At 39.6% G+C, this 27,103-nt stretch overlaps 1 protein-coding gene across 1 annotated transcript in view; it reads right to left on the bottom strand.

Moving 5' to 3' along the window:
• The window catches only part of Ptchd1 (patched domain containing 1), a 53,494-nt gene extending 26,600 nt beyond the window's left edge, over window positions 1-26,894 (bottom strand). Inside the window, exon 1 of the mRNA XM_046430586.2 lies at window positions 26,508-26,894. Coding sequence (XP_046286542.1) covers window positions 26,508-26,858 — 351 coding nt within the window. The 5' untranslated portion in view covers window positions 26,859-26,894. The remainder of the gene's footprint in view (window positions 1-26,507) is intronic.
• Between the last annotated feature and the right edge of the window lie 209 nt (window positions 26,895-27,103).

The raw sequence follows: 27,103 nt of genomic DNA, 5'->3' as shown, positions 1-27,103 counted from the left end.
TTTCTTGGAAATAATTTCCCTCTGTTCTCAAGGTTCTTATACAAAGTCAACACCCTTAAAAAAAAATCACAAGAGTATCATAGCTGCTGTTCTCCTTTTCCTGATCTGAAAAGAGGTCTGAGAGAGCAAACTGAGCCTCAAATCTAAGGCCTTGACTCTTTCAGGAGGTGCTAATATTAGTGAAATGGATTGGCTTGATGGACACACTTCCTGAGCTCAGATCTTGGCTTTGGCATTTGTGGATGTGCACCTCAGTTTCCTCATCTGTAAAATGGTGACAATAATGGTGCCTACCTCATTAAGATTGTTGGAGGATAAATAAGCAATTCAATGTAAACTGCTCAGTGTAGCCTCTGACACACAAGTGGTACCCAGTAAATGTTTGATAACAAAATCAAAATTAACAAACAGAATGTCCCATTTCGATCTTCTGTTTTGCCGTGCTCCCTCCCATTTTTTTCCTTTGAGTAATGAAACTTATTCAGTTGTTTTGAAAAGTATATTCAATGAAATGTAAAGGTGACAGATTTTGCCATATGATTGAGGGGTAAACAGAGTTAGCAGCATGCATTAGTATAAATATTTTAAGTGAATAGCATTTAAAAGTTGGTACTCCCTAATTCCAACATAAGTTTCCAGTCTGCAAACCATCCATGTTCTTCAGCTTAGTTCCCTAGTTATATTGTTGTGCACATCAACTAAAGGAATTCAGACAGTCAGGGAAATATGGTAGGTAAAAAAGAGGAAACTGAAAAGGTATTTAGTCCCTACTAAGTGTTGGACATTGTGCAAAAAATGCTACAACTATTATTTAATCATCACAGCAACTGAGGGAGGTAGATATTATACCCTCATTTGCAGGTGAGGAAACTGAGCCTCAAGGAGCCTAAATAATCCTGCCCACAGTCACAAATTTAATAAGTCAATCAGCCCAGACTTAAATGCTAGACTTAGAAGGTTGTTCCATAATGGGAGTTTCTTTGGCAAAGACTTTACTTCTTAATCTCTCTGCTTTGGACATTTGGATATTGGCAAATTTGCTTTCTGGTATTAGGTTTAAGCATGATCCATCATAGCATGATATGGTACTGCCATAGAAAAGTCAAGGGGTCAAATATGACAAAGCAGCCTAGGAAAAGCAACAACATTCTGACCTGTACTGCACATAGAAGCCCAGTGAATTTCAGATATTTATAATAAAAACCACAGAGAAAGCCACAATCCCCAGTGACAGCCATGCTTAACCAGCTGGAGATGAAAACAGATGTGAAAAATATACAAGACTGACACAAGTCCAAATAGTATCCTTTGTATCATGTATGTTTCCTATTTTACCCCTCCCCCACAGCCACAAACACAAGAAAAAGAACAAAAAAAATTGCAGATGTTTTGGTAAAAAGGGCTCTCAGCTTGGGGACTTATTGCAAAACATCAGACTGAAGTTGGGAGGGGGGTTAAAGGACTTGAGTATCCATCCCTCCACAAAGGCAGATTAACACTAGAATATATATGCTCCATGAGGGCAGGGGCTTTGTCTGTTTCATTTAGTCCTGTATTCCAGGCACCTACAATAATACTTGGCATACAGAAGGAACTCAACAAAGATGTACTGGAAAAGAAGGAATCTAAAAGGTTTGTTCCTTATTGCTGATTTATATTTTCACTGGTGACATTGAATGATGTTTCGTTTGTACCCAAAGGCTACTGTGCTACATGCATATCATTTACATCTTAAATAAATGGATGACATTGAATTTGGTCCTGTTGCTTCCATGCTGCAGACAAATGGCTAATCTCTTTAGACAAATGGATATTGTTAGACTATGCTCTAAAAAAGTACATGAGCAGAGAAACAATTTAGGTAGGAGATTGGGGACTAAAATAATTATGTGCTATGCTTAATTATAGGGCAGTCTGAATTTTTCATGTGTATTGTATTTTTTTAGAAGTTTAAAAAATACACAAATCTAGAGACTAATACAAAAACTCCTCTGTACCTACCATTAAAAGCCATGTCCATTTGAAGATTCTGCCACTACTGGTACTGCTGTCAATAGGTGGTGTTGCCATCTAATTTATCAAACTGGAATAATTATGAGAGTGCAACAGGGCACCATTAATTTCAGTTATATCAAGCATAAAGTGGTACCAACACAGGCAAATAGAATGTGAGTTCTAACTGTGGATGTTTTAGAGGATATAAGAACGGATGCGACTTTGTCTCTTCAATGCCTCACGTGGACCTTGGATGATAATCTTTTAATTTGCTAATGCAACCTAGAATATTGCTCATGAAACTACCCTATCATCATGAAGGACCCCAGGAAAGGAATTTGGAAAAACTTCTACCTTCTGGATGAACTATTAGGGAAAGGGAGGAGGACTAGGGGGATAGGGAGAGACAGCAGGGTGAAAGAGGGTAGTAGGGAAAGTGGATATGATCAAAGCATGGTATGTGTATGTATGAAAATGTCACAGTGAAACACGCTAATTTGTATAATTAATATGATTTGGTAATTATAATAAAAAGAGAACACATTCAAAAAAGAAAAGAAAACCTTCTGTATCTAATCACTTCCAACAATACCTACTCTTTCACCATTGCAATTTTCTTCCATGACAAGGCTCTGATATTTTGCAAAATCCAGCTATTCTGCAGCCCAGTTTTGCTTCCTATTGCAGAGGTGAAGTGCATCTTTAGAACTCTCAAAACATTTCATCTACCTTCCCTGAGTACACCAACCCTGCTGGAATCAACAGGTGGCATCCATTCAGCTATTTCGCTGACAGAGACTTCTGGAAGTGGTTTACACAGCCAGGAACAAAGATTGCTTTAATGTCCAAAGATGTCACTCTGGGTGAGTCTATCTTGCTCTAATGCTGACAGTGGCTTGCTGATTTGGTTGTTGAAAAATTTCAGGCTTATAGATGTGAAGTCTGTGCTGGATCTCAGACCTTGGGCAGGTGGGAGGGCAGAGAGGTAGAGACATAAATCTTGTTGAGAATTAGAGAAAGTCTTCTGTACCTCATCACCAATTTATAATAACAATTCATTTACTCTACATGTATTAGATGTATGCCCTATGCTGGGAATTATGTAAGCCCTGGGGATATAAAGGAATTTAACACATAATCTTACCCTCAAGAAACTTAAGTCTGGGGAAAGACTATAGGTATATTGTCAGAATTGGTTAGCACAGGCAAACCACAAAGTGAAGTGTCATAGTACTATGATAGTAGAAGCTTAATGGGTATAGGGTACAGGGAGTCTAGTATGTTGGTGTGTTGTGTAAGTGTGGGTATCTGTTACTGTGTACATGTGCACACATAATCATACATAATAGTAGTGGATGGGAGTGCAATGAAGTAAAAATCGGAGAGGAAATGGGTCAAATGAGGGAGGATTTTCTCGTTCATCCATTCAATGAAATTTTTTAGAATCTATGAGTAAATCACAGCTTAAGCCATGTGAACAAGACAAATATGTCTCTGTCCTCACAGAAAATGCAGATGATTTGAGATAAAGACACACCATGAGGCAATTACAAAATGTGTGGATTTCTAAGATGGGAGATGTACAATTTACTAACATGTAAGATGTACAGTTTACTAAGGTGTACAGTTTACCAACATCCATGCTAGACTTGTGGGCATCAGGGAAGACTTCTTGGAGGAAGTGACTTGTAAATTAGGACCAAAGAATGAAGAGTTAATCATGGGCAGAAGCTTATCCATATGTGAGGAACTGGTGGGGAGAATGTTTCATGTGGAAGCTTTAGCACCGACAGAGTCTCAGAGGCAGAAAAAAGATGTCAGGGTAAATGGAAGTAATTTAGGCTGATAGGAAATTTGAAAGTTAGAGGCAAGAAAGGTTCAAACCACACAAGGCCTTGTGTATTGAATTGGAAGAGAGATTTGGTCTTGTGGGCAACTGGGAGCCAATGAAAGGTTTTAAAAGGGGGATGAGATCTGTCTTGTGAAGATCACTCTGCCTATAGTGTGATAACTACATTGGGAAGGCTGGAGAGTGAGGCAGAGAGATGGAATAAATCTCTAATGCAAAAACTAGTTCACTGGTGAAATGAAGGTCTGATTCATAGTGGTCATACTCGCTTAAAGGATGCAGATTTATGTCTCTACCTTTTTATATATCTGGATAGCTTGACCCAGGAAGTAAACCAGGGAGTAAAACTGGATGATAACTTTCAGCTCCATGGTACTTGCTAAACATTTGGGTTGCATTTTCCAGGCTTGGATCTTAATGTGCCACCTATCAATTACAGATTTATCGATGTGCAAATTTAGCTGATGTGTGGCCTTTCATTTCTTAAAGTGTACATTTCTAAAGTGCAGCTAGAGACCATACAAACACAGGAATTTCTGGCCAGTTGTTTCAAGTTATTCAGTAGCAGATGCAGTTGGCACCTTGTTCATATCCTCTAGCTCTTATCTCTTGAGAACACACCTGCCTGACTTCAAATGCCAGCACCCACACTTCTTTGTCAGAGAGCCGACTTCGCCATCTGCTTGGCAGGCCAGAGTGCTAGGGAATTAACACTCCTTGGGAGCAGCCCTCAACCAATGACAGGTGGGAGTTGGTATATGAAAACACCAACTTCCTTCCCACGGATAGTATCATTCTGAGGTGAGTGTGTTTTAAACTGGTTCCCAGACCTTCCCCAATGAAATTGTGCTCTAGTTGCTCATGGAAGTGGACTACTTAATTATATACCTTTTTAGGCTTCTTCCCCAGTGGCTCATCCTCTGTTCCCCTTCTTGCCTTTTACCTCCCAAATAAAATGATTATACTTGATTTCTTGTTCCAGGGTTTTCTTCTAGGGAAACCCAAACTAAGACAATGTCTAATAATGTGCAAAGCCTGTGGAATTTGAGTTTCCAGGTGTCCTCAAATACAAAAGCAGTCTAAAACCAACTCCTCAATGTCCTGTATATTCTAAGCTACTAATGTGGAAATAAAACCCAACCCTTAGGGAGTAAAGTTAGGGTCTTGTGAGATTCATACTGCATCTTTTGACAGTGGACACATTTTTTTCTGATGATGTACATAGTAGGTATGTGTTATGGTTTAGATGTGATGTCCCCAAAAAGCTCATGTGTGAGACAATGCAAGACAGTTCAGAGGAAAAACAACTGGGTTGTGAGAGTCTTAACCCAATTAGTGAATTAATCCCCTGATGGGTATTAATTCAGTGGTAACTGAAATGGTAGGGTGTGGCTGGAGGAGGTGGGAATTAGGGTGTGGCTTTGGAATATATATTTGTATTTGGCGAGTGGAAGCTTTGCTTCTTGATCACCATGATGTGAGCTGCTTCCCTCTGCCACTCTCTCCCACCATGATGTTCAGCCTCACCTTAAGCCCTGAGGAACGGAGCTGGCCTTCTATGGACTAAGACCTCTGAAACCATGAGCCCTCAAATAAATCTCTCCTCTACAATTGTGCTGGTTGGGTCCTTTAGTCACAGCAGCAAAAAAAGCTGACTAAAACAGTATACAATCCATATTTTTCCAAATAACCCTGAACAAGTTCATAAGTATATATGGCCAGATGTTATCAACTATACTTCTCCCTCATAGATAGGCATAGCCCAATCTTTTCATAAGGCTTAAAGCTGATGACATGATGGATCATGGGTATATTAATTACAAGAATATACCATAACTCCTCAAGAAGGGTTCAGGCCTGCATCCTGCCAAGAATGGAGAACTGAGAAATGATACCATCTCTCATTTTTTCCTCCTGCTGGTAATAAAGGAAACAGGCATGGTTTTGACTTTACTTATTTGAAAAAAGCTTAGCAATATAGTTGGAAGCCTCTGTGCGTCCTTCTGGGAAATCTCAGTAGGTAAGGTCTCAAGCTTCAGTGTTCTCTGTTGACAGCAAATGCTGGCATATTGCCCAAGTTGGACGAGAGTCCCTATCTTTACATTTCTGTATTTCTGCTGTTATGGCAGTAGGTGTGTGGGAGAGACAGCTGATGTGTTCACTGGATTCCTTCCCAGGCAGTGATGTGCCTGGGGATTATGTGCTGGTGGAGACAAATTCTCTAGGCATCGGCACTGTTGCCAGTACAGGTGTTGAAAGTCTCCATGATGGCAGTGTGTCGGATGTCAGTAAAACTGAGCTGGTTTGTCTGCCAAAATTCAGGCTGCTTTTCTTCTTGTTGGTACTCACTATTGTTGGATGCTCTGTACTCTGGGATGGTATTACAACTTTTCTGCCTTACTCACAGGGTTCACTGAATTTGTGTGTGTGCGTGTGTGTACATTTTTCATTACTGAGGTGTAATTTATAAAGTTTACAGATCTAAAGTGTACAGTACAATGCATTTTTATATGTACACACCCATATAAACATTGCTCAGATCAAGAGACAGAATATCCATAGCACCCAGAAAGCCCCCTCATGTCCTTGCCCAGTTAATACCTCCACCACTTCGAGAGGAAAAATGTTCTGACTTCTATCAACATTGTTTTGCTTTTTCTTGAGCTTCCTGTACTTGGAATCAGGCAGTATGTATTTTTTTGTAACTGTCATCTTTTACTCAAGTGATGACCTATAAGATCCATCTATGTTGTTTATCAGTAATTAGTTATTTTTGCTGTATAGTATTCTTTTGTGAGCAGATACAATTTATTTTTCCATTTTCCTGTTGGTGGACCTTTTGTGTTATTTCTGGTTTGGGTTGTTATAAATAAAATTGTTGTGGACACTCCTGGATATACTTCCTAATTTCTCTCAGGTATATATAGTGGTGTGCTGGTAAATGTTTAACCATCAGTTATTTAATAAAAATATCTCGGGTGTTTTTAAATACTCTCTCCATGGTCAAATTTCAGGTTACCAAGGGGATATGAGTTAGGAAGAGATGTGCCCAATCAGATTTTAGGAGGGCAGCCCTAGCACACCACTGGGTATATAGATCTAGGGGTGAAATTTCAGGATCACAGAATGGGCATATAATTAGATTAAGTTTTCTAAAGTGATTACATTCTTTTACATTGCCACCAGGAATATATGAGAGTTTCAGTTGCCCTACACCCTCATCAATACTTGGTATTATCAGTCTTGTTAAATTTTATCATTCTGGTGGGTATACATTGGTATCTCATTATGGTTTTAATTTGCATTTCCATGGTAACTAAAGCTAAGCACCCTTCTGCATGCTCCTTAGCTCTGTGGCTATCCTCTTTTTCAAAGTGTCCATTCAAGCCTTTTTCTCCTTTGGTTATTGGATTGTTTTGTCTTTACCTTATTGATTTGTAAGAGAATATCTAAGTTCAAGACTAGACTGACTGGAAATACCGAAAGAAGAGTTCCAGAGGCAGCCCAGCATGCTAGAAACAGCCTGACGCTGGAGTTATACAGATTTGTGTTCATATCCAACTAGGACACTTCCTGTGGACCTTGAGAAATTTATCCATCCCGAGCCTCAATTTCCCTATCATCAAAATTGAATTACTATCTCGTAGTGCTATTGATCCTTGAGTGAGACAATAGAGAGAAAATATCTGGCAGAAAAGCCCACCACAGGTGGTCAGTACTCTTTTGTGTACCAAGAACATTTTCCTCATCTTTATCACAAAATGGAGCTGGCATGTTCATCCATGAGTTGCTGTTCATGAAGCCCATGATGGTTTTAATTTAATACCTAGAAATCACCTATTCTTCCTCACTGTCTGGTGGTGTCATTGCTATTGAGTAACTGCCTCTGTCATGATATAAGGGTTACATTATTTCTGAGAAGTAGCACTTCTCTTTTTGTGGGAGGTACACTGGCAATATTTAATAAACATGATATTCTGCAGTGAGTTATTTGATGCGAGGCAGAAAGAATCTACATTGCACTTTTTAGAGCCCTGTCCTCTATTTGAGGGAGAAGCTGCTACAAATCAGCACAAATAAGAAACTGGGACTGTTTCTGAAAAGGCTGCAGAGTGAGTAGCCAAGTCATAGTCCCCTCCCCTCCCTCTAGGATTTTGTATTTATGAGGAGTGATGGGCTCAGTGGAGACATCACATCCTCCAGGAAGCCTTCCATGTAAATGCAGATAAAGTTCTCCCTGGTGCCCTATGTATGGACACACATAGTTCATCACTTGCCATATTATAATGGCATCTTCATTCAGCTCTTTAACAGGAGGAACTGAATCTTATTCTTTGTTCTATCTCCACTCCCAGCACAGTTCATACAAAGAATAGGCATACAACACTCAAGACAAACGTTCTTGATAAGCCAATATACTTATTTCTTTGGCAACATCAGTATGCATCAAACAGCTTCCATTTGCAAGTCCTGAAACCTAGTTAAATACTGAGAAGCTATGAAGTGAAAGTACTAGCTAGTTCTCAAACACTCAGGAAACAAAGCACAGCAAACACAAAAGCAAACAAATGAGGAATCAAAACATGTGGGAATAGCTAATTGTTAAAGTGAGTACGTATACTTTTATGACTGTAAAAGTAAAGATACTGTGGCAATTTAAAAACAACAACAAAAAGTATAGCAATGCTTTTCCAGCCCAGCTCTCAAGGGAATACACAGAAAGATATTAATGTAAGCATTTCTAGAAAGAATAGAAGAACAGCACATTGGAATTAGGAGTCAAGAGATTTTTAATTCTCAGTTTAGCATTTCTTCTCTCCAAACTGAAGAAGCTTTACCAGAATCAACATAAACCAACCTATAGATCCTATAGATCTCAGAACTAAGTTTGGGTTCATTTAAGAAATGGATGAGCTTAGGTGTTACTCTATTACCCTGAAAATAACTTAACTATAGAAAGCTGAGACATTGTGTCAGAGGAACCTGGAACACCATAGTATCCCTGAAATTATACCTTAATGTTTTTTCACTTAATCAGTTCAAATAATTGTTATAATCTGTAATGTGCTTATTATGTATTATGAGGTTCTTATGCATTATTATAATGGCAGTAGCAAATTTTGTGACTTCTCCTTTTAAGCAACAAAGGGACAAAAATGTCCATATGGGGAAAACTGAAATGCTCAAGAACAGGTCATTTTGAATTGGCAATATTTTCATAGTGCTTTGCATACGGCTGCATAAAGGAAGATGCCAATAGGCAGCAAGCACCTCTCAGTGAGGAAATCTCATACTGTTTTTTTTATGAGGTAGAGACTGGTAGATTTGGCAGATCACCCAGTAGATGACAGTCCATCAACCATGAGCTGACACTTTCCACTTGTTAGTCTGAGGGCAGGGTGTATACTCTCAAAACACCTTAGGGATTCTCAGCAGTGAGTGCTGAGGGGGATTTGCAGAGCCTGCTGTCTTGCTGTCCCAGTGGGTGGGGACAGGAACAGCCATACACTATATCTGTTGCAGCATATGGCTGGATTCCAAAGAAAGCTGCACAGGAGCAAACACAAACCACCTCCAAAGAAGACTTTCCTGGAAGAGGAAGTTTTACACGTTTTTAACTCAAAACTTTACAATTTTTCCACATAAAAAAGTGTAAGAGGGGGGCTATAGTTTTGGCTCAGTGGTAGAGCACTTGCCTGGCACTAGCACCACATAAAAATAAGACAAAGATATTGTGTCTATAAATAAAAAAAAAATGTTTAAGAGGAAAGACTGCTACCCTAATTTTTCCTGGCTATATTTTTGTGACTCCCTCCCCTCCCATTCTGGGTGGGTGCTTTGAAACCCGTGAGGCTTAATCTACACTTTTTGCTTCCTCAGTCTGAGCCTCTGATCTATCCCCTCTAAGTCCTGCCCATTTGAACTACCTGTAGGACTACTCAAACTCTGATGCCTGGGCCCACTCTCACACCATTAAATCATGGCAAGGGCTCATGCTCGCATCCTTTCTGAAATCTTATCAATTTTGTCTCCCAAATCTCAAATCCATCCTATCCTACTCCATTTCCATGTTGCTGATTTGGTTCTAGCCTTTATAACCTATATGAATGACAGAAACAGCTTCATAAGTCATCATTTTTACTTTAAGTCTACTCTCCATACTGTCATCAGAGTTCTTTTTCTATGATACGAATCCAAAGTTCTCTTTCCTCTGCTTTAAATCCAATGCCTCCCACCCCCAATGAATGATGGAGCCTGTTTATTTCTTAGATGATGATGACCAGCTGCTCCTCATTTTAGGCAAGATTTTTTCTTGGCTTAAAATGCTCTATTTTAATTTGAAAACAAGAAGTTGCAAATATAGTTCAGAGATCCTATGTGTCTCTCACCCATCTTCCCCTAATGATAATATCTTGCATAACCATAGTACATTATCAAAATCAGGAAACTGATTTCAATAAAATACTATCAACAACAGACCTTATTTGGATTTCATCAGCTTTTATGTATGTTTTTTGCATGTAGAATGCTATGAAATTTTATCATAAGAGCTTAATGAAGTTGTGAAATTATCTCCTTCTCTATCCAGGAGTCAGTCCGAACTCTGTACATTAGAATCTCCTACAGGAACTTCAAAATCATGCCCATGGTTGGACTCCACTCCACACCATGCTGTAGTTCAGCATTTCTCAGACTTTTGTGTGTACACAAATCAACTGGGGGTCTTATTACAAAGTAGATTCTAATTTAGTAGGTCTGGATGGAGCCTGAGAGACTTCAGTTCTAACAGTGTCCTAGGGATACACATACTGCTGATGCCGCCAGTAGATGGACTACATTTGGAGTAGATTACCCTGGTTTTAGGCCAATGGGATAGGAATCAATGAGTGTGAGGTCTGGCATGATATTTTTGAATTCCTCTGGTAATTCTAACATGTAGCCCCTCTTGAGAACCACTGAGTTATATGATGGAATTTGAAGACTGTGTGATCTTTGGAGGATATAACAGTTCTCTGAGGTATAGTAGTGTAGAAACTATGCTCAGGCCTCAATGGAGCCTACTGGAATCCCCCAGAAATCTTCCATGATTAACTGTCTCAAATATTTTTATGTACTCCTTTAACTTTATATTAATAACTATGTATATCTGCTGAAAGTTTAAGAAGATGAAGATGGAAAAGTAGTTATTAGATTTATCAGAAGTCACTGTTGAGTTTTGGTTGCGTTTTGGGATATAGTCTAGATGTCTATTATGTGCTTAACAAAGGTGTTCAGTAAATATCTGTGGTTTGATTGGAAACCTCCCTCTCTCCTGTGATGAGGTTCATGGCTCAAGTCTTTCCTCCTGTCTCTCCACCTAGCTTTCTCTGTGTCCTTTTGATTCTTCTCATTTGCCTATTTATACATTTGGTTTTACTCAAGGCTCCAACTCTGGCACTTCTCATCTTGTCACATTAAAATAAATTTTTCATGGGCAATGAATTCCACTTCCATGCTTTGACTTTTCCTTCATGTTGATCAATCTCCAGTTCATATCAATACCTCACCTTTCTTCCAAACTCCAGATCTGAATTTCCATCTGCCTCCTGAAGATTTGCAAATACAAGCTATGGCAGTATTTCAACTGGTATATATCCAACAGCTGAATCTTTTCCTCCAAATTTGTTCTTCCACCTGTTTCCTGTTATGGTTAACAGCATCACCCTCTTTGTACTCACCCAAGTGGGAAACTTTTAAGCTAAAATCACCCTTTCTCTTAGTTTACTCCCAGATCTGGTAATCCTCACTGTTGATTCCATCTTCCTATTTTGTGGCTAGTATTTTTAGTGTATGTTCTGAAATTTGTAAGTTCTCAGAAATGTTAAAAAGGGTCACCAAGAAAGTTAAAAAATGTCCACATCAAATAAATTTGTGAAATGCTAAACAGGAAAGAGTTAAATAGGTTTCTTTACAGAAGAATTTTCTAAAGTTGTTAATATGCTAACATGTAATAGGATACAACATGCACTGTTGCCAAAGTTACTCCAGAGCTCAATTTTATTGTAGCACCAAATGGAACTTTCGTAGAACATGTTTTGGAAAAGGGTGGTCTAATCTTCATTCTCTTTTTATACCTACCCTATTTCATGCCTCTTGTTTACAGGCTTACAACAGCTCCCTGGGTGGAGGAGGGGTCTCCTCATCTCCAATGACTTGTTTCTCCAATTTAATCTGTATACTTCTATAAGTGCTATCCTTATAAAAGTTTGATCATGACACCTCCCAGAGTAGTAGACACCCTGCCCTTTACTTGCCCAGGTCATCTGTATACTTTATTTTCTGCCTACTTATTCTATCAATTACTGACAGGTATGTTGGATCATAATGGTGGATTTATATATTTTTCCTTTCATTTCTGTAGGCTTTTGCCTCATGTATTTTGATGCATAGATGTATTTTGGTGCATACATGTTTAGAATTGTTGTATCTTTTTGGAGAATTGATTCCTTTATCATTATGTAATGCTTTTTCTTTATTCCTGATGATTTCCCTAGTTCTGAAATTAGTTTTGTCTGAAATTAATATAGCAACTTGAGTTTTTTTAATTAGCATTGATGTGGTATCTCTTTCTGCTTCCTTTTACTTTTTTTTGTACTAGGGATTGAACCCAGGGCTGCTTAACCACTGAGCCACATCCCCAGCTCTTTTTATATTTTATTTAGAGACAGGATCTTGCTAAATTGCTTAGGACCTTGCTAAGTTGCTGAGGCTGGTTTTGAACTCACAATCCTCCTGCCTTATCCTCCTGAGCCACTGGGATTATAGGCATGCACCACTGTGCCCAGTCCTTTTACATTTAACCTATGCGAGTTCTCATGTTTATAAACTGGGTTTCCTGAAGACAACAGGGTTGGGTCTTGTTTTCTCATAATTCACTCTAATAGTCATTGTCTTTTGCTTGGTGCATTTATACCATCCACTTTTAAGCCAATTCTTGATATAATTGGATTCATATCTACTGTGATTATAATTGTTCTGTTACATTTGTCTCCCCTTTTCTGCCTTCTCTGATTTTAATTGAGCAATTATCTCCTCATTTAGTTTATCAGTCATACTTCTTTTTTAAAATATTTTTTAGTTGGACATAATATTTTTATCTTATTTATTTTTATGTGGTGTGAGGATTGAACCCAGGGCCTTGCACGTGCAAGGCAAGTGCTCTACTGCTGAGCTATAACCCCAGCCCCATTATACTTATTTTATACTTCTTTTTAAAAGAATTAATGGTTGCCCTAGCACTTGCAACACACATTTATACCTAATCTAAATTTACCTTCAAATGATACTATATGCTTCACATGTACTGCTCTTATAACAGAGGTTCCAATTCCTCCCTCACATCCCTTGTGACATGACTGTCATTTATTTAAAAAAATTTTGTAGTTATAAATGGACAGAATTCCTTTATTTTGTTTATTTTTATGTGGTGCTGAGGTTTGAACCCAGTGCCTCACGCATGCTAGGCAAGCGCTCTGCTTCTGAGCTACAGCCTCAGCCCATGACTGTCATTTATTGCACCTGTCCATGTTATAATCACTCAATAAATTCTTACTACTCTTGCTTTAAGATTCATTAAGAAAATTATTTTAATCTTCATTTATTTACTTCTCCAATACTCTTTGTTCTGAGTTTCTATATAATTTTCCTTCTGCCTGAATGACTTCTTTACACATTTTTTTTTGCAGGAATTCTCTCAGTTTTGTCTCAGAAAGTTCCATATATCCTTAACTTTTAAGCAGGACATTGATAGACATCGAATTTTAACTTGGTGGGTTTTTTTCCCCAGAACTTCAAATATTTCACTCCATTCTCTTCTTGCATATATTTTTTTCTGACAAGGCTAATGCTGTTCTTGTTTTTGTTCCTCTCTATGTAACTTGTTCTCCCCACCCCCTGGCTTCTTTCAAGGTTTTCTCTTTTTGACTTTGGTTTTCTGTAGTTTGAAATATGATATGCTTTGTGTGGTTTTTTTGAGTATTTACATTTCTTGGTGTTCTCTGAGTTGTCTCCACCAGTGGTTTAGTGTATGCCATTAATCTTAAAGGTTTTGGTCATTATTTCTTAAAATATGTGTATTGCTTCATTCTCTTCTTTTAGTATTACAATAATTTATTTGTTACACCTTTTGATATTATCCTGCATTTCTTGGATACTGCTTGAGTTCTGTTTACTCTTTTAACACTCTGTGTTTCAGTTTGTGAAGTTTATATTGTCCTATATTCAAGTTCACTGATGCTTCCCTTGGTTGTTGTATCTACTGTTGAGTCTATCAAAACCATTTCACATTTATATTACCATGTTTTTTTTAAACTTCATATTTCCTTTTCATTCACCCTGAGAGTTTCCATCTTTGTGCTTACATTACCTGTCCTTGATGTTGTCTACTTTTTCCACTAAAGCCCTTAATGTATTAATCATAGTTATTTCAAATTCTTTGTCTGGTAATTATAACATCTGTGTCATATCTGAGTTTGGTTCTGATGCTTTGTATTTCAGACTATATAAATTATTTTTTGCATGCCTATAAAGAAATCATTTTTCTAAACTGGGTGTGGTGGTACACTCCTGTGATTCCAGCTACTCAGGAAGATTGCAAGTTCTAGGCTAGCCTGGACATCTTAGATCCTGTCTCAAAAATAAAAAAAAGAGCTGGGGATCTATCTCAGGGTCAGAGCAGCCCTGGGTTCAATCCCCACTGCTGTATAAACTAAAATAAGTATTTTTTTCCAAAGCTGGACATATATGTAAATAGGAACAAAGATAAGTAGGCCTTTAGAGTGTGGACTTTTGCTAATCTAGGAATAAGGATGCAGTTAGTATTTGTTGTAGCTATAGGTACCAGATGATTCAAATTCCTATATTGTCCTGTTTTTGTCTTTGGGCTTCCTTACATGTTCCTCCTTAGAGAATTTGTATCCTATTGCTCTTTCAGTCCTATTGATATGGTGGTAAAGTGTAAGAAGTCAAATAAATGTTATAAAATCTTCCAAAGTAATCTCATTCTTTTAGTGGGCCTGTACCTTGGGGATATGACCTTAACAAGTATTTCTCCAGTGGCATAGATGTTTTATCCTGTCCTCTACTCTCTTTCCTGGCTGCAGTGCTTTAAATCTACTTCCTTGAATCCCTGAAACCTCATTAGGTAGGACAGGGGGATTGAAGGAACTGCCCTAGGAAGAATCTATAAGATAAAGTTTCAGAATTGTGCTCTGGTAGGTCCCCTGCCCTGGAGAGCAGACCTTTGTTATGGAGAAGACTAGGTGGATTTCATAACATCTATTGCTCGTCTCATTTTATAGGCAGGGAAATTGAGACTTTCAGAGAGGTTAAGTGACTTGATCAAGGACACTTTAATAGTTTATTGCCTTAAAACAGAGAATTTTGTGGTTCTAAGCAATGCTTACTCTATTAGGCCCAAACCAGTACTTACTGAATTTCTTCATCTCCAATAGCACTTAACAGTTGTTTAGACTGAATATTAGCTACCAGGTCTGTCCCTGTGGACACCTCACCTCTGACAACTGACAAAGGCTCTGTCTTTGACCAAACTCCAGTCAAGCTCCTGAACTCTCTTCCCACTTAGGCCTTGGCTTTTAGAATTCCCGATTTTATCAAGAATGCAATTAACTCCATTTAGCCAGAATCCCCTAACTCCTCATCTGATTACTCTGGGTATCTGCCAAAGTTCCTCATTTCTCTCTATAAAGTCTGCCTTATCATTCTTTAACAAGTGCTATGAGTAATTTTTTTTTCTCTAACACAACTGGGGCACTGTGTCAGAAACACAACACATAGTTCTGATTTGTGTCTGCTGTGACTTCTGGTTTGCTTCAAAGGAAGTTTTTGCAAAGGCAAATGGCAGGTGACTTTGTGGGAAATCTCTGGAAGAAAGGAAACTTTGGCAATCATGTATGTGGGTACAGTAGCAACATCTACTATATGTGTGTGAGTAGGGGATGTGATTTCTTCCATCTCAGCATGTCCTTTCCTCTACTTAGCCCCTTTCTCCCAAACTCCAGCTCCTGGAGATATGCAATGGAGCAGATCCCTCTGTGCAATATACCTGCCTTACTCTGTAAACTTCAAATATTCAGATTTATGTAGTACCCTTTGTACACTAGCTATTATAGCACTGTTCAGAATTAACTACTGAACAAATAACTTTTTCACCCTGCTTGTATTTGTTGGCCAGCTTCTACAGGGAGAGACTGCATTTTTGGAATTAGTCCTGGCAGCTAATTACTAGGATGCTTTACAGCAGTGCTCTCAAAGTGTGGTCCCTGTACCAACCAGGAGGAACAGCATCACCTTAGGGAACTGGTAGAAATGAAAATTATTAGGATCCATACCAGACCTACTAACTCAGAAACTGTGAAGGTGGAGCCCACAGTGTATGTTTAAATAGGCCTTTCAGGGGCTAGCCACTCAAGTTGGAGACTCACTGCTTTAGTTTATGGAGGCAACTGAATAGCACTGAGTATTTATTTAGGCAGGATACACAAAGTTTCAGAAAAGTTCTTCAGGTCCACCAAGCCACTACAATAGTCAAAGTGTGGTTTGGAAACAGCATTCCTGGGTGTATGTTAAAAGTGCAGAATCTTGGGCCTGCTGCTCCAGATCTACTAAGTCAGAATTTGCATGTTGATAGAAATTCTCAGGAAATTCAGAAGCTCATTCAAACTTGAGAAGCAGTAGTAACCTTCACACTAAGGCTAATTGTATTTGAGGAGATTAGGCTTAGAGAACTAGGTAGACAGAGGAATATTCTTTGATGGATTTAATTTTGAGCCTAATTATTGATTTCTTTTAGAACCCTATAAAAAGAAAATTTGAGAAGTGTTGGGTGGGGGGAAGCACACTGACCTAAATGATCAGAATCCTCAGTCAGCAAATTTTTACAACATTTTAGTTTCAAAGGGCTTTACAATTATCACTTTGCCTGGTTTTCCTAATCTCTGGCAATTCTGACAACACTCTTCCCTTTGAAGTGCTTGTAGATCTACTCATGTGGGCAAGATTTCCCAGGGAAACACTGTAGTCATGTAAATTAAGTGAGAGAGGAGAATTATCAACTCTCCCACCTAAATTGCTAGAGAATCCCTTTTTCTGGCATGCTGTGCTATAGATAGTGGTGAAGAGAACCTTGAAACCACAGCCTATATAGCCTCTTAGAGCTTTTAATTCCAAAGGCACTTCCCTGGGCAGGGACTGAAGGCTTTTTTGTATGCAAGGTGCCTTCAAGCATGAATGCAAGTTTCTGAGCACAGAGAAACTATCTGGAGTTGGAATGCAAAGGGCTAGGCTCTACTGACATCTAGGCCTGCCTAAGAACTTTATAAAGGAGGAGGAGCTGTGTGCTCAGCAGTAGGATGAATCCAGTCATTTGTAATGCCTCAGATGGAGTCATTAAAAGACCAGCAAATTGCCAATCTGAGTACTGAGAATGTAGATTGAGCACCCATTATTGCCTGTTGGATCAAAGAAAAAATGTGTGTATTTACTCAACAGGCAAAAAACATTCTGAAAGAGCTAGTACATGAGAAAATAACTGTCATTTTCAAAGCAAAGAGTAATAATGATAACACAACCTACACAAGGCTATGGTTACACAGGGCCTTCACATACCTTATCTCATTGTATCCTTACCTTAAGTGGGTGAAGAAGATACTGTGACACCAGTGCAAATGAGGAACCTGTTTCTCAGGAAGTTGAGGTGAATTGTCCAAAGTTACATACTTAGGAGAACTGAGACCTGAACTTTGTTGTTTTAATTCCAAATCCAGTGTTCTATTCACAACAGCTAATTTAAGCCTTACTACTCCATGTGTGGTCTGCTGACCAGTAGCATCAGCATCTCTTTTGAGAACTTGACACAAATGCAGACTGGAAGTTCCCACCCCAAGCCCACAGAATCAGAATCAGTATTTTAACAAGGGATGTGTGTGCATGTTAAAAAGTCTGAGTTCAATCAAACTTCTTTCAGTGTGACCACTTGCCTAGATGTTATACCACAACAAGAATAAAAACAAAATCCAACAACTCAGATCTCACAAAAGTTAGGTATTAAATATCATAAAAATATTTTGAGCACTTATATTGATAGCTCTATAGCAGAGATGTGTTTTTTCTTCTGACAGTTGGAATTGACAAAGTCATGGTATTAGTGACAGTGGGAGAGCTTCACAGACAAATAGGCAAAAGAATATTCACCTTCAAAGCTGAAAAATTGATAGTTCTAGTATGTTCATTAAGCTCAGACATATGCTGGCTTTGTACCAGTATCATTTTTTAAGTTCTCCTCATAGACAATACTTTTTGTTATCCTGGGCTCACTCTAAAGAAGAGCAGGGCTAAATAACATCAGAATGCTGATCACTTTAACATTGATTGGTATGGCTGGAAAAACCATCTGTCCTTGATTTTAAAGTGTGTATCATGTTTACTTTTGAGTGTGAGTGTGGCCCAATGTTTTGAGATTTTGCTTCAAGCAAATAAATCCTTCTGTAGTGTGAATAGCAGACTTCCAGGATACTTATGTGAACTGCAGAGTGGTCCCCCTTCTTACATGGGGACTAAGGTCAAGTTTAACTTGAACCAGAGGAAGGGAGGATGTTAGGTGTTTGGTTTTCTAAGAATTTCTCCTCATAAAGTAAATGCCAGCAGGGAAGCCCAGAATGGATGCTTATCAACAAGTTTGAAACCAAGATTTGTCAAGGATGAAAGATGAAGATATATCTGAAGAAATCATGTGTTCATGCTACCAGGCAAAACATTTATTTGACCCCCAAAAAATCAATAGCGAAGGAGAACACATTTCCCATCCTCTAAGCCATCAAGCAGCAACAATTTATTAAGCACCTGCTGCACACTCCACATTATGCTAGGGTCTAGGAGAGATTTGGCAGTATCAGACATTGTTCCTATCTTAGAAAAATTTGTGATCTTGCGCAAGAGAAACTATAGCATGACCATATAGCAAATTATATATTGGTCTGCAGTTAAGCATTAAAGAATGTGAATATAAGTGTAAACCAGGTATATTTAGGAAAGACATGAATCTGAGAAAGCCTCATAAGTAGTAAGCATGTGAGTTGGACTTTAAATGGAGGGGGTCTATTTCTAGGGAGAACAAAAACAGTATACGTGTGAAGATGGGGGCTAAGAGATGGGGACGTGCGGACTTCTGTATTCATAAAGAATGGATATGCCTCTCAAATGTGGAGGTTTGGCATCTAAAACCATGTGTTTAGAATAATCTTAACCAGCATCCAGTTGTTTCTGTCAAACTAAAAAAAATAACAGCTATGCTTATTAGCTTCATGGAGATGGGATTGTGGACATCTAGTAGAGTGAAGGATGGATATCCTTTGGAAACTTGGCCCTAAATTCCTAAAGGTATAACTCTGGTTGGGTTTGAGACCCTTAAGACAGATGTTCTTAGGGTTCCACCCATATCCTCTCAGTTCACGCTCACTTCTACATGCCAGACTTATTTACTGCAAGCACTTGTAGTGCTCTGTCTGAATATTGAAAAAAATCCAGTCATAAGGACTAATTCAGTGTATGGAAATGCCAATGATTTATTGCCATCACAGGCAGACACATAGACTGGAGTTGGGGAATAACCAGCTTCTTTACCCATAAGTTGGGATTTCTCAGACACTATTCTACAGTGTTTCCCAGAGTCCCAGTGAGAATGAGCCCTGGATGCCCACAGTGGATGTTTGTTTGGTATTTCATTCCTGTTGGGCTAATTGCTACTCCCTACTTTTATTTCCCCACTTCTTTATTGGCATTTTCTGATATCACCTCCCAAGATAACTGCTTTACACTCAAATAAATCATCTTGACTCGGTGCGAGTTAAACCTAAAGTGGAAGTCCTAACAATGGGGATCTTCTAAAATACCAGAAACAATATTCTCAAGAGACTTTCTTAGACAGCAAGAAGATAAAAATAGCTTATCTATTCCCTTGTTGCCTTCTTTTGTTAAAAAAAATGAATTCTGAAGTTGAAGGCATGACATGTTATGACATATTATTCAGGGCTTCCCATATGAAATAACAACTGGTGTTGATTTCCTTTTTCCCCCTTGTCTTTTAAAGGTTAGAGATTACTCACCTCCCCTGCTGGTCATTAAATCAGTCTGGCAGGATTCCTCAGTAGTTCTGTGGCCTTCTGGGTATGTGGTGGAGACACAGGCAGTGCTGCAGACAGGCCTGCTTGCTGTGATGTGCTACCAAGCAGGTGACTTCAAAAGTCTGTTTTAAGCCTATCTCAAGTATCACTTGGGGCTCATACTGAGCCCCAAAGTCACATACCAGATGGCACATCCCACAATTCAATGTTGATCAGCTCACCCGCATCTCACAGTGCCCTAGCTCCTGTGCCATGGGATGCTGCAAACTCTCAGGAAGAAAACAAATAAATCCTGTTAGCTTACTTCTCCTCTTATTTATCATAAGGTGTTGCCAGTTAATTCTCAACTGTTCTGTGAGATTTATAGGTCTGTTGAATCCTGAGAGGTTTAGAGTTTGTGTCCACTTAGAAAAATAATCATCCTTTCCTAACTCTAATATGACATCTATGAAGATACCATGAGTCATTAAAAAATTGGGCTTCCTCTTGTGGCTTTATACTGAAATTTCAGTTTAAATGAATAACCAGTGTTTGCCCAAAATGTTTACCTGCATGGATAAAGAAAAAGATTGATCCTCAAATCTAAATGAGTTAAGTGGGGTGGGCATTTGAGATACTTAGTCACATAAATGAAATGTACTTAAATGTCAGGCAACACTAGAATGAAATTGTACTTATGTTATTTGGACATACTTCCTATAAAATGAAAGGAGACTGAAAAGTGACCTCAATCTCTTCTTAATTTTCCCCTAAGTGCAAAAATAAAGTGTAAAAAGCAATTGACTGGCTGGGCAAATGCACAAATGCTGCCCTTTCAGGTCTGGGCTCAATCTTTTTAAAAAGAGTATCTGCCACTTGAATAACTCACAGAAGAGACTGGACTGCCCAAGGCATCATAGCACCTGTCATCAGACAAAGAACCCTGAGATGTTAAGAGCAGATTCCTGCATCAATGTCTGCAGAGATGACCTTTAAGAACCCAAGGATCTTTGATAACATGCTCCTTGGATGCAAGCTCTTCTTTTGTCCTTTTACACTCAGAAAAGCAAAGCAGCTGGATTAGGCAACAAAGTGTTGCCTCCTGCCCCCTTGACAGGTCACCACTCACAGTAGTCTTCTAAACTCTTAGAAGAATCCTGTCTTAAGTGGGCAACTGCTACAGATTGAGCCTTTAGGTGTGCTAATAATGGGCACTCTGCTAACTGAGATGTCTTAAAGGCCTGTGTCAGTTCAGCAGCTTTGCCATTCAATAAGTTAGATTGCATTCAGTTTCTTGGGTTCTTCTATAGCAGGCAGGATTTAAACCAAAAGGGACAGAGTTATAGAGGGAGCAAGATTACTGCATATTGGGGAAGATTACATTGGAAAATATGGTGTCTGCCTAATTGCCAAAGATAGCATCACCTTAGAGATTGTAATATATTTGTCCCCAAAGTTCTATAAGATTTAATTTTTCTTTGGCATTTTTAAATTTTACATAATCAATGTAGCTGAAAAAATCCTAATAAAAACAAAAACATAAGAAGGATTTCTCTACTTTGGCACTACTGACATTTGAGGAAAGACAATTATCTGTTCTGGGGGCTATGCTGTACACTACAGCATACAGCATCTTTGAACTCTTCCCACTAGATGCCAAAAGTACAGCCTGCCCATCACCACCATTGTGACAACCAAAAATTGTCTTCAGGCATTGCAAAATGACCTCCCCCCGCTGAGAATTACTGCCTTCCAGGTTAATTCATCAGTACTGACGTCCTAAAATGGCTCCAGTAATGGAATTTTGGAACTCAGCATGGGAAGTTTGTATGCAAAGAAGCAGATAGTAAATATTTTAGGCTTTGTGAGCCACCTACAGACCCTGCTGCATAGCCTTCTTTGTTTTATATTTTTAAAATCTTTTAAAAATGTAAAAGCATTTAAGTTCAAAACTAGGCTTGAATTTGCTGAACTTAGTTGTTTTTTGTTTTTGTTTTTGGTACTGAGAATTGAACCCAGGGGCTCTTTACCACTGAGCATCATCCTCAGCCCTTTTTATTTTATTTTGAGGCAGGGTCTTGGTAGGTTGCTTAGGTGCTTAACTTAGATTGTAAAGTAAGAAATGATGAATTGTCATAATAATTGAAAGTGTTCAGATAGTTTTTGGAAATATTAGGATCTTAATGTAGCTACCAGGTCTTCGTGACCCTTAGCTAGCAGTTATGCTGTCCTACTTGGAAAGCCTGATTTAAGTAACTCCAAGTTAAATTCTATTAATCTTGCTTATAATTTAATTCTATTTAATGTATTTAAATGTAAAGGACAAATAAAACAGACTTGATATTTGAACAGACGTGGAAGAACATCTGCTTAGTAAGGATGTGTCCTTCCCTTGGTTTGGGAGTAAACATCCTCTGAAGAAGGCATTGAACAAAGGAAATGTTCCTACCCAATTTTAAAACCAAATTATGTTTTGATATGCCTATAGATATTATCAAGGAATGGAAAATGGTGTCTTGGTAAAAAAAAAGCCTAAAAGTTGCCAGTAAAACTGTAAAAATAAAAATGTCATTTTGAAAATATATTTTAAAGTAGTTTATGGATAATTTTATTTAATAATCACATAAATGTTTTAGCAAACTAGGGAAGGTCCATTCAACAAGTATTTATTGACCATCTGCCAGGGACTTTTTGATGCACTGGACTTGAATCCACCTGGACCCTGCTAAAGAAAAACATGCCTATAGGAAACAGCTATGTTCAAATACCCAGTGATTTTTTTCCAGTAAATATTCTTTCTATCTTGTATATAGCTAAATACAAATATCTAATGCTTTACTTTGAGCATCTGAAATTTCTATATGTAGAATTTATTGACATCAGACAAAATCATGAAAATATACTTATCATCCAATGATCACTGAAAGAACGGTAGTGTGGGATGGGATACAAGACTTGGGTCAAATATATTTAACTTGGGTAACAAAAATGTACATTTTAATTCATTCAAGTAGTTTATCATATGAAAGGCAGAGAATTATAGTGAAAAAAAGCACTAGGCTTGGAGTCCAAAACCCTGTATCACTGTCCTGGTTCTGTCCTTGTGTTTTTTCCATGAATAAGTCAGTTAACTTCTAAGGAATGCTTTTCTCATCTATAAAATGAGATAATGACACTTTCCCAAGTATATTACATCTAAACATACTATATGTTTATAACCTAAAAAGTAGCATAAAGGTGATAATATAAGCATAAGGAGTTAGCTACACCAATATTTGACATATATGATTTTGGGATAAATCAAATATTGTCTTGGTTATAACCCAGATCAATTATAAATGTGATCTTGTATTTCATGTTAGCTGATTATGAAAAAATATCCATAAAGCTTGTGAGGCCCTACTCTGAAATTTGCTATGACATGAACCCTGTGGATTTTCTGTTAAAAATATAATGAGCCAAACTTAATTTTCTAGTGAAATGAAGACTTTGAAGATCAACACTTATTGAAAGAGGTTCAGAAATTAATAGTTGAACCCTTACCGGCACCCTTAGGTTCCATCCATTTTGCCCAAAATTACATCTTTGCTCCGAAATCTTCAGAGGAAACCATTGCTAGGGAGAGTCACTTCCCTCATAGTATAAGGTCAAATTCTAGATTATAGAATCAGAGTATAATTGTGTTACTTGAACAAATTTGAGAATACACCTTTGAACCAGATCACTAGGATTTTCAAATATTTTCTCTGTGATATTCTCAATTACATTTATAAAAAGTCAACTTGGTTTTCTTTTCATTTTCTGTCATTACCCCCCCCCCCAGTCTATTTTAGGTCATCAAGTAGCTACACTAATATCCTAAGAAGGGTAGGTTCGATGAATAGGTTCAACCCCAAAACATTGTGAGAGGAACATTATCTGTGAAGTACCCTACACAGCCCTATAAGTTTCTTCCTCTGATTTGGTAGTCCTGAGAAAGCTCCCAAGCCCTGCTTATATTCTGACCATTTCATTTTATTTCAAATGTGATGCCACAAAACAGTCAGAGATTGCTGGGTTTTGTGTAGTGTTAATTGTTGGTGCTGTCCTTGATGCCAGCAACAAAGTTTCAGAATAACCCTAGTAATACAGTAGCAATGACTCTTTCACTCCTAACACTTTTTGTAAAGGACAAGTCATCGTGTTTCCAAATGGAAAATAAAAGAGAAAAAAAATAAGTGCTTACTCCCACACTTTACATTACCATGACTACTGAAGGTCCATTTTCCTATCCCCCTGTTGTATACCTACCAAAAATAGGGGTTGGATGTAGAAAGAAAAATGCGTATTTTGAAGGCAGTTCCCTAGGTTCATAAGTATGGGTTTTTATAAACTGTATGAACTCATTTGACCACAGAGCCATTGGCTAGAATTGAGTACTGACTGCTATTTGCCTTGATTTTGATTTTATCAAGACATCTAGAACATGAAAAACGCACCTCATTTCTTAAAACAGTCCACTGACTCGACCACTGTCCTTTAAAGTTGCCTTTTATACAAGGAGGCAAAGCCAGCTTCACTCTATCTAGTCTCAACCTTCTCTTATAATAAGCTTTTCTGTCCTGAACTGATCAAAATTAAATAGGGAGAAAGAATCCAGTTGAAAAAAAGATTTGATATGCCTGTTGATGTCTCATTAACCTTGAGAATGAATGTGACTGGTGACTGCCTGTCACAGTGGCGTGATGGTTTGTTGGGGGGGGGGAGCCAATGGAAGCATCTCAGGGAAAAAAAATACAAAGAGAAACATCACTTAGTAGATCATCGATCAAAAAATGGGTCATTTCCAACTGTCAGAACTGGCTAAATTACAGTTTCCTTTAGCCTGTGATGAATCTACTACATATTTCTTGGGAGAGCATTTGGAGCAGTATTTATCTGTGTGTCAAAATATGTTCACTGAAGTACTGAAAAAAACCCTACTCTGATGTTGAAAGTATAATCATGAGAAAAGCAAACATCTCAGGATTAATGTTAATAAGGTTCTGCTTTAAGTGAACGTGTGTGATGATTTTTGTGCCATTAAAAATATCATGAACCACTCAATGTGGAAGGTGCTAATTCTGTGGAGTCCCCAGCCAGATTCTTCTCTCTACTAATTGCTGATTGATAATGTGTTAACAGGGGAAGGAAATAATAGAGGAAAATTAGCTTTTCTCTTAGGGATAAGCAGTTACCTGGAGAGGAAAAGAGGTAGATAGTGTTCCCTAGGTTCACTAGCAGTCTCTCCTTGGGATAAGTGGACTAAAAATCTGACTGGCTTCTAGTCTCAGATCTGGACCAGAGAAACCCACACAAAAGCAGCATCTTCCATCTTTGGCACAAATATCACATCTGGGACTGGTTCCTGTCTGCCCTCCCCAGAGGAGAACTTGAAGTAAACAAACCTCACAATCCCCAGGGATTCAGATGGAACATTCTCACCTGTTTTGGCTTTTGTTCCTCAAGGTTTCTACTTTTCCATGTATAGTGCTGACTCCTCTGCTTTTCTTAGGAACTTCTTGAAAGTTACCACAATTAACCTTACTTTTCACATCAGATTCCCACCTCGGGTTGGGCTGATGGCACAACGGGTTTCTGTGTCACCCTCTAACCAGCTGCTCCGTTTCCTGTGCTCTTCTCAGAGCCACACAACCTGGCTGCTGCCCTCAGCCTTCTGCCTGTGCCCCTTACCCCGACCCGACGCTCAAATGCACACAAATACAAGTAGATCGATTGTTTTCCTCTTTTCCCAAGGAAGTTTTTGCATTTCAGAGGAGTGGAACTACTGTGAAAAACGAAATAACTGCAAATTACAAACATCATTTCCTACCCCCTAATACAGATATGGCTACCTTGCTCCGGGAGGAGAGGGCAGCAGGGCAGCTCCCGTCCTCGCCTGAGACAGTACTTTTTTTTTCTTGGTGGGAGGCATTTTCTCACCAGCCCGCTTCAAATTTCTCTGCCCCTCCCAATCCCCCTCTAGCAGCCTTTCCCAAAACACTTCGGGATTAGAGGAAAGGAGGAAAAAAAAAAAAACTGAGGAAAGGGGTGAGGTGTCTCTAAATCCCATTCCACCCCCCGCGGTCGCCAAACAGACTATTTTGTTGTCAAGTAGCAAGACTTTTTTGAATGTCTTCTCATTCGTTCAGCTGCTCCTTGGCCCAGTTACTCCAAAGCCTCCCTGCCCCCAAGCCCGCTGTGACCAAAACAAGCGCACCGACCACAGCACCGTGGCCGCCGCCGCCGCCCCAACTGTTGCAGCAGCTGTGGGGTGGCCGCAGAGGGCCGGGCCCGGACCCCGATGTTCCCTATCGGGTAGGCTGGGAGGCTCCAAGCGGCCGCCTTGGGGCAGGCAATGCAGGGGAGCCCCTGCACCAACCGCCTGGGATAGGAGAGGCGGCGCTCTCAGCTGGGACCCCGCGCAGTGCCAGCCTTGCCGCGACAGCGGCGCTGGCGGAGGTTGCCTGCACCCGTCCCCCTCTCACCTTTAAGATCAGGTCGGTGTGATGCTGGTCCAGCATGTTGGCTTTCTGGAAGGAGGTGACGATGACCCGGCCGTAGCGCCCAGGGGTCTGCAGGTCCGAGTAGAGCCGGTGCTTGGAGCGGTTGACCGGGAAGAGGCTGTTGACGAGGTTGCGCTCGATCTTGGCTAGGCTGTGCTGGGGCGCCAGCAGGTGCTCCACGCTTTCTTCGACCTGGTAGCGGCTGAAGCTGGCGCCGAGCAGGATGGAGATGAGCACCGGCGCCGAGGCGAAGAAGACCGGGTGACTGGCAATGAAGTGGCCGAGCCGGGAGAAACACGTCCTCAAGCCCCTGTGCAGAACCTGCCGCAGCATCCTAGAGCAGAGCGGGCGCGGGAGGAGGGCGAGGCGCACGCTCGGCGCGGGCTCGGGCGGCGGCGGCGGCGGCGGCGGCGGTGGTGGTGGCGCCCTCGGCGGCGGCGACGGCGGCGGCGGCGGAGGCAAGACCCTGAGCTCTCCGGGAGCCGCGGCACCACCATCGGGGAGTCCCGCGCCGCGCCTCTGGAGGGTCCCCTCCGGCTGGAGACACGCCCTCCTGCCCGCGGCCGCGCCCGCCCGGA

Source organism: Marmota monax, unplaced genomic scaffold (assembly GCF_021218885.2).
Source record: "Marmota monax isolate L192 unplaced genomic scaffold, Marmota_monax_Labrador192_F-V1.1 WCK01_AAM20220418_F8-fsc00307, whole genome shotgun sequence".
Lineage (NCBI taxonomy): Eukaryota > Metazoa > Chordata > Mammalia > Rodentia > Sciuridae > Marmota > Marmota monax.
This window is presented reverse-complemented; position numbering and strand designations above follow the sequence as displayed.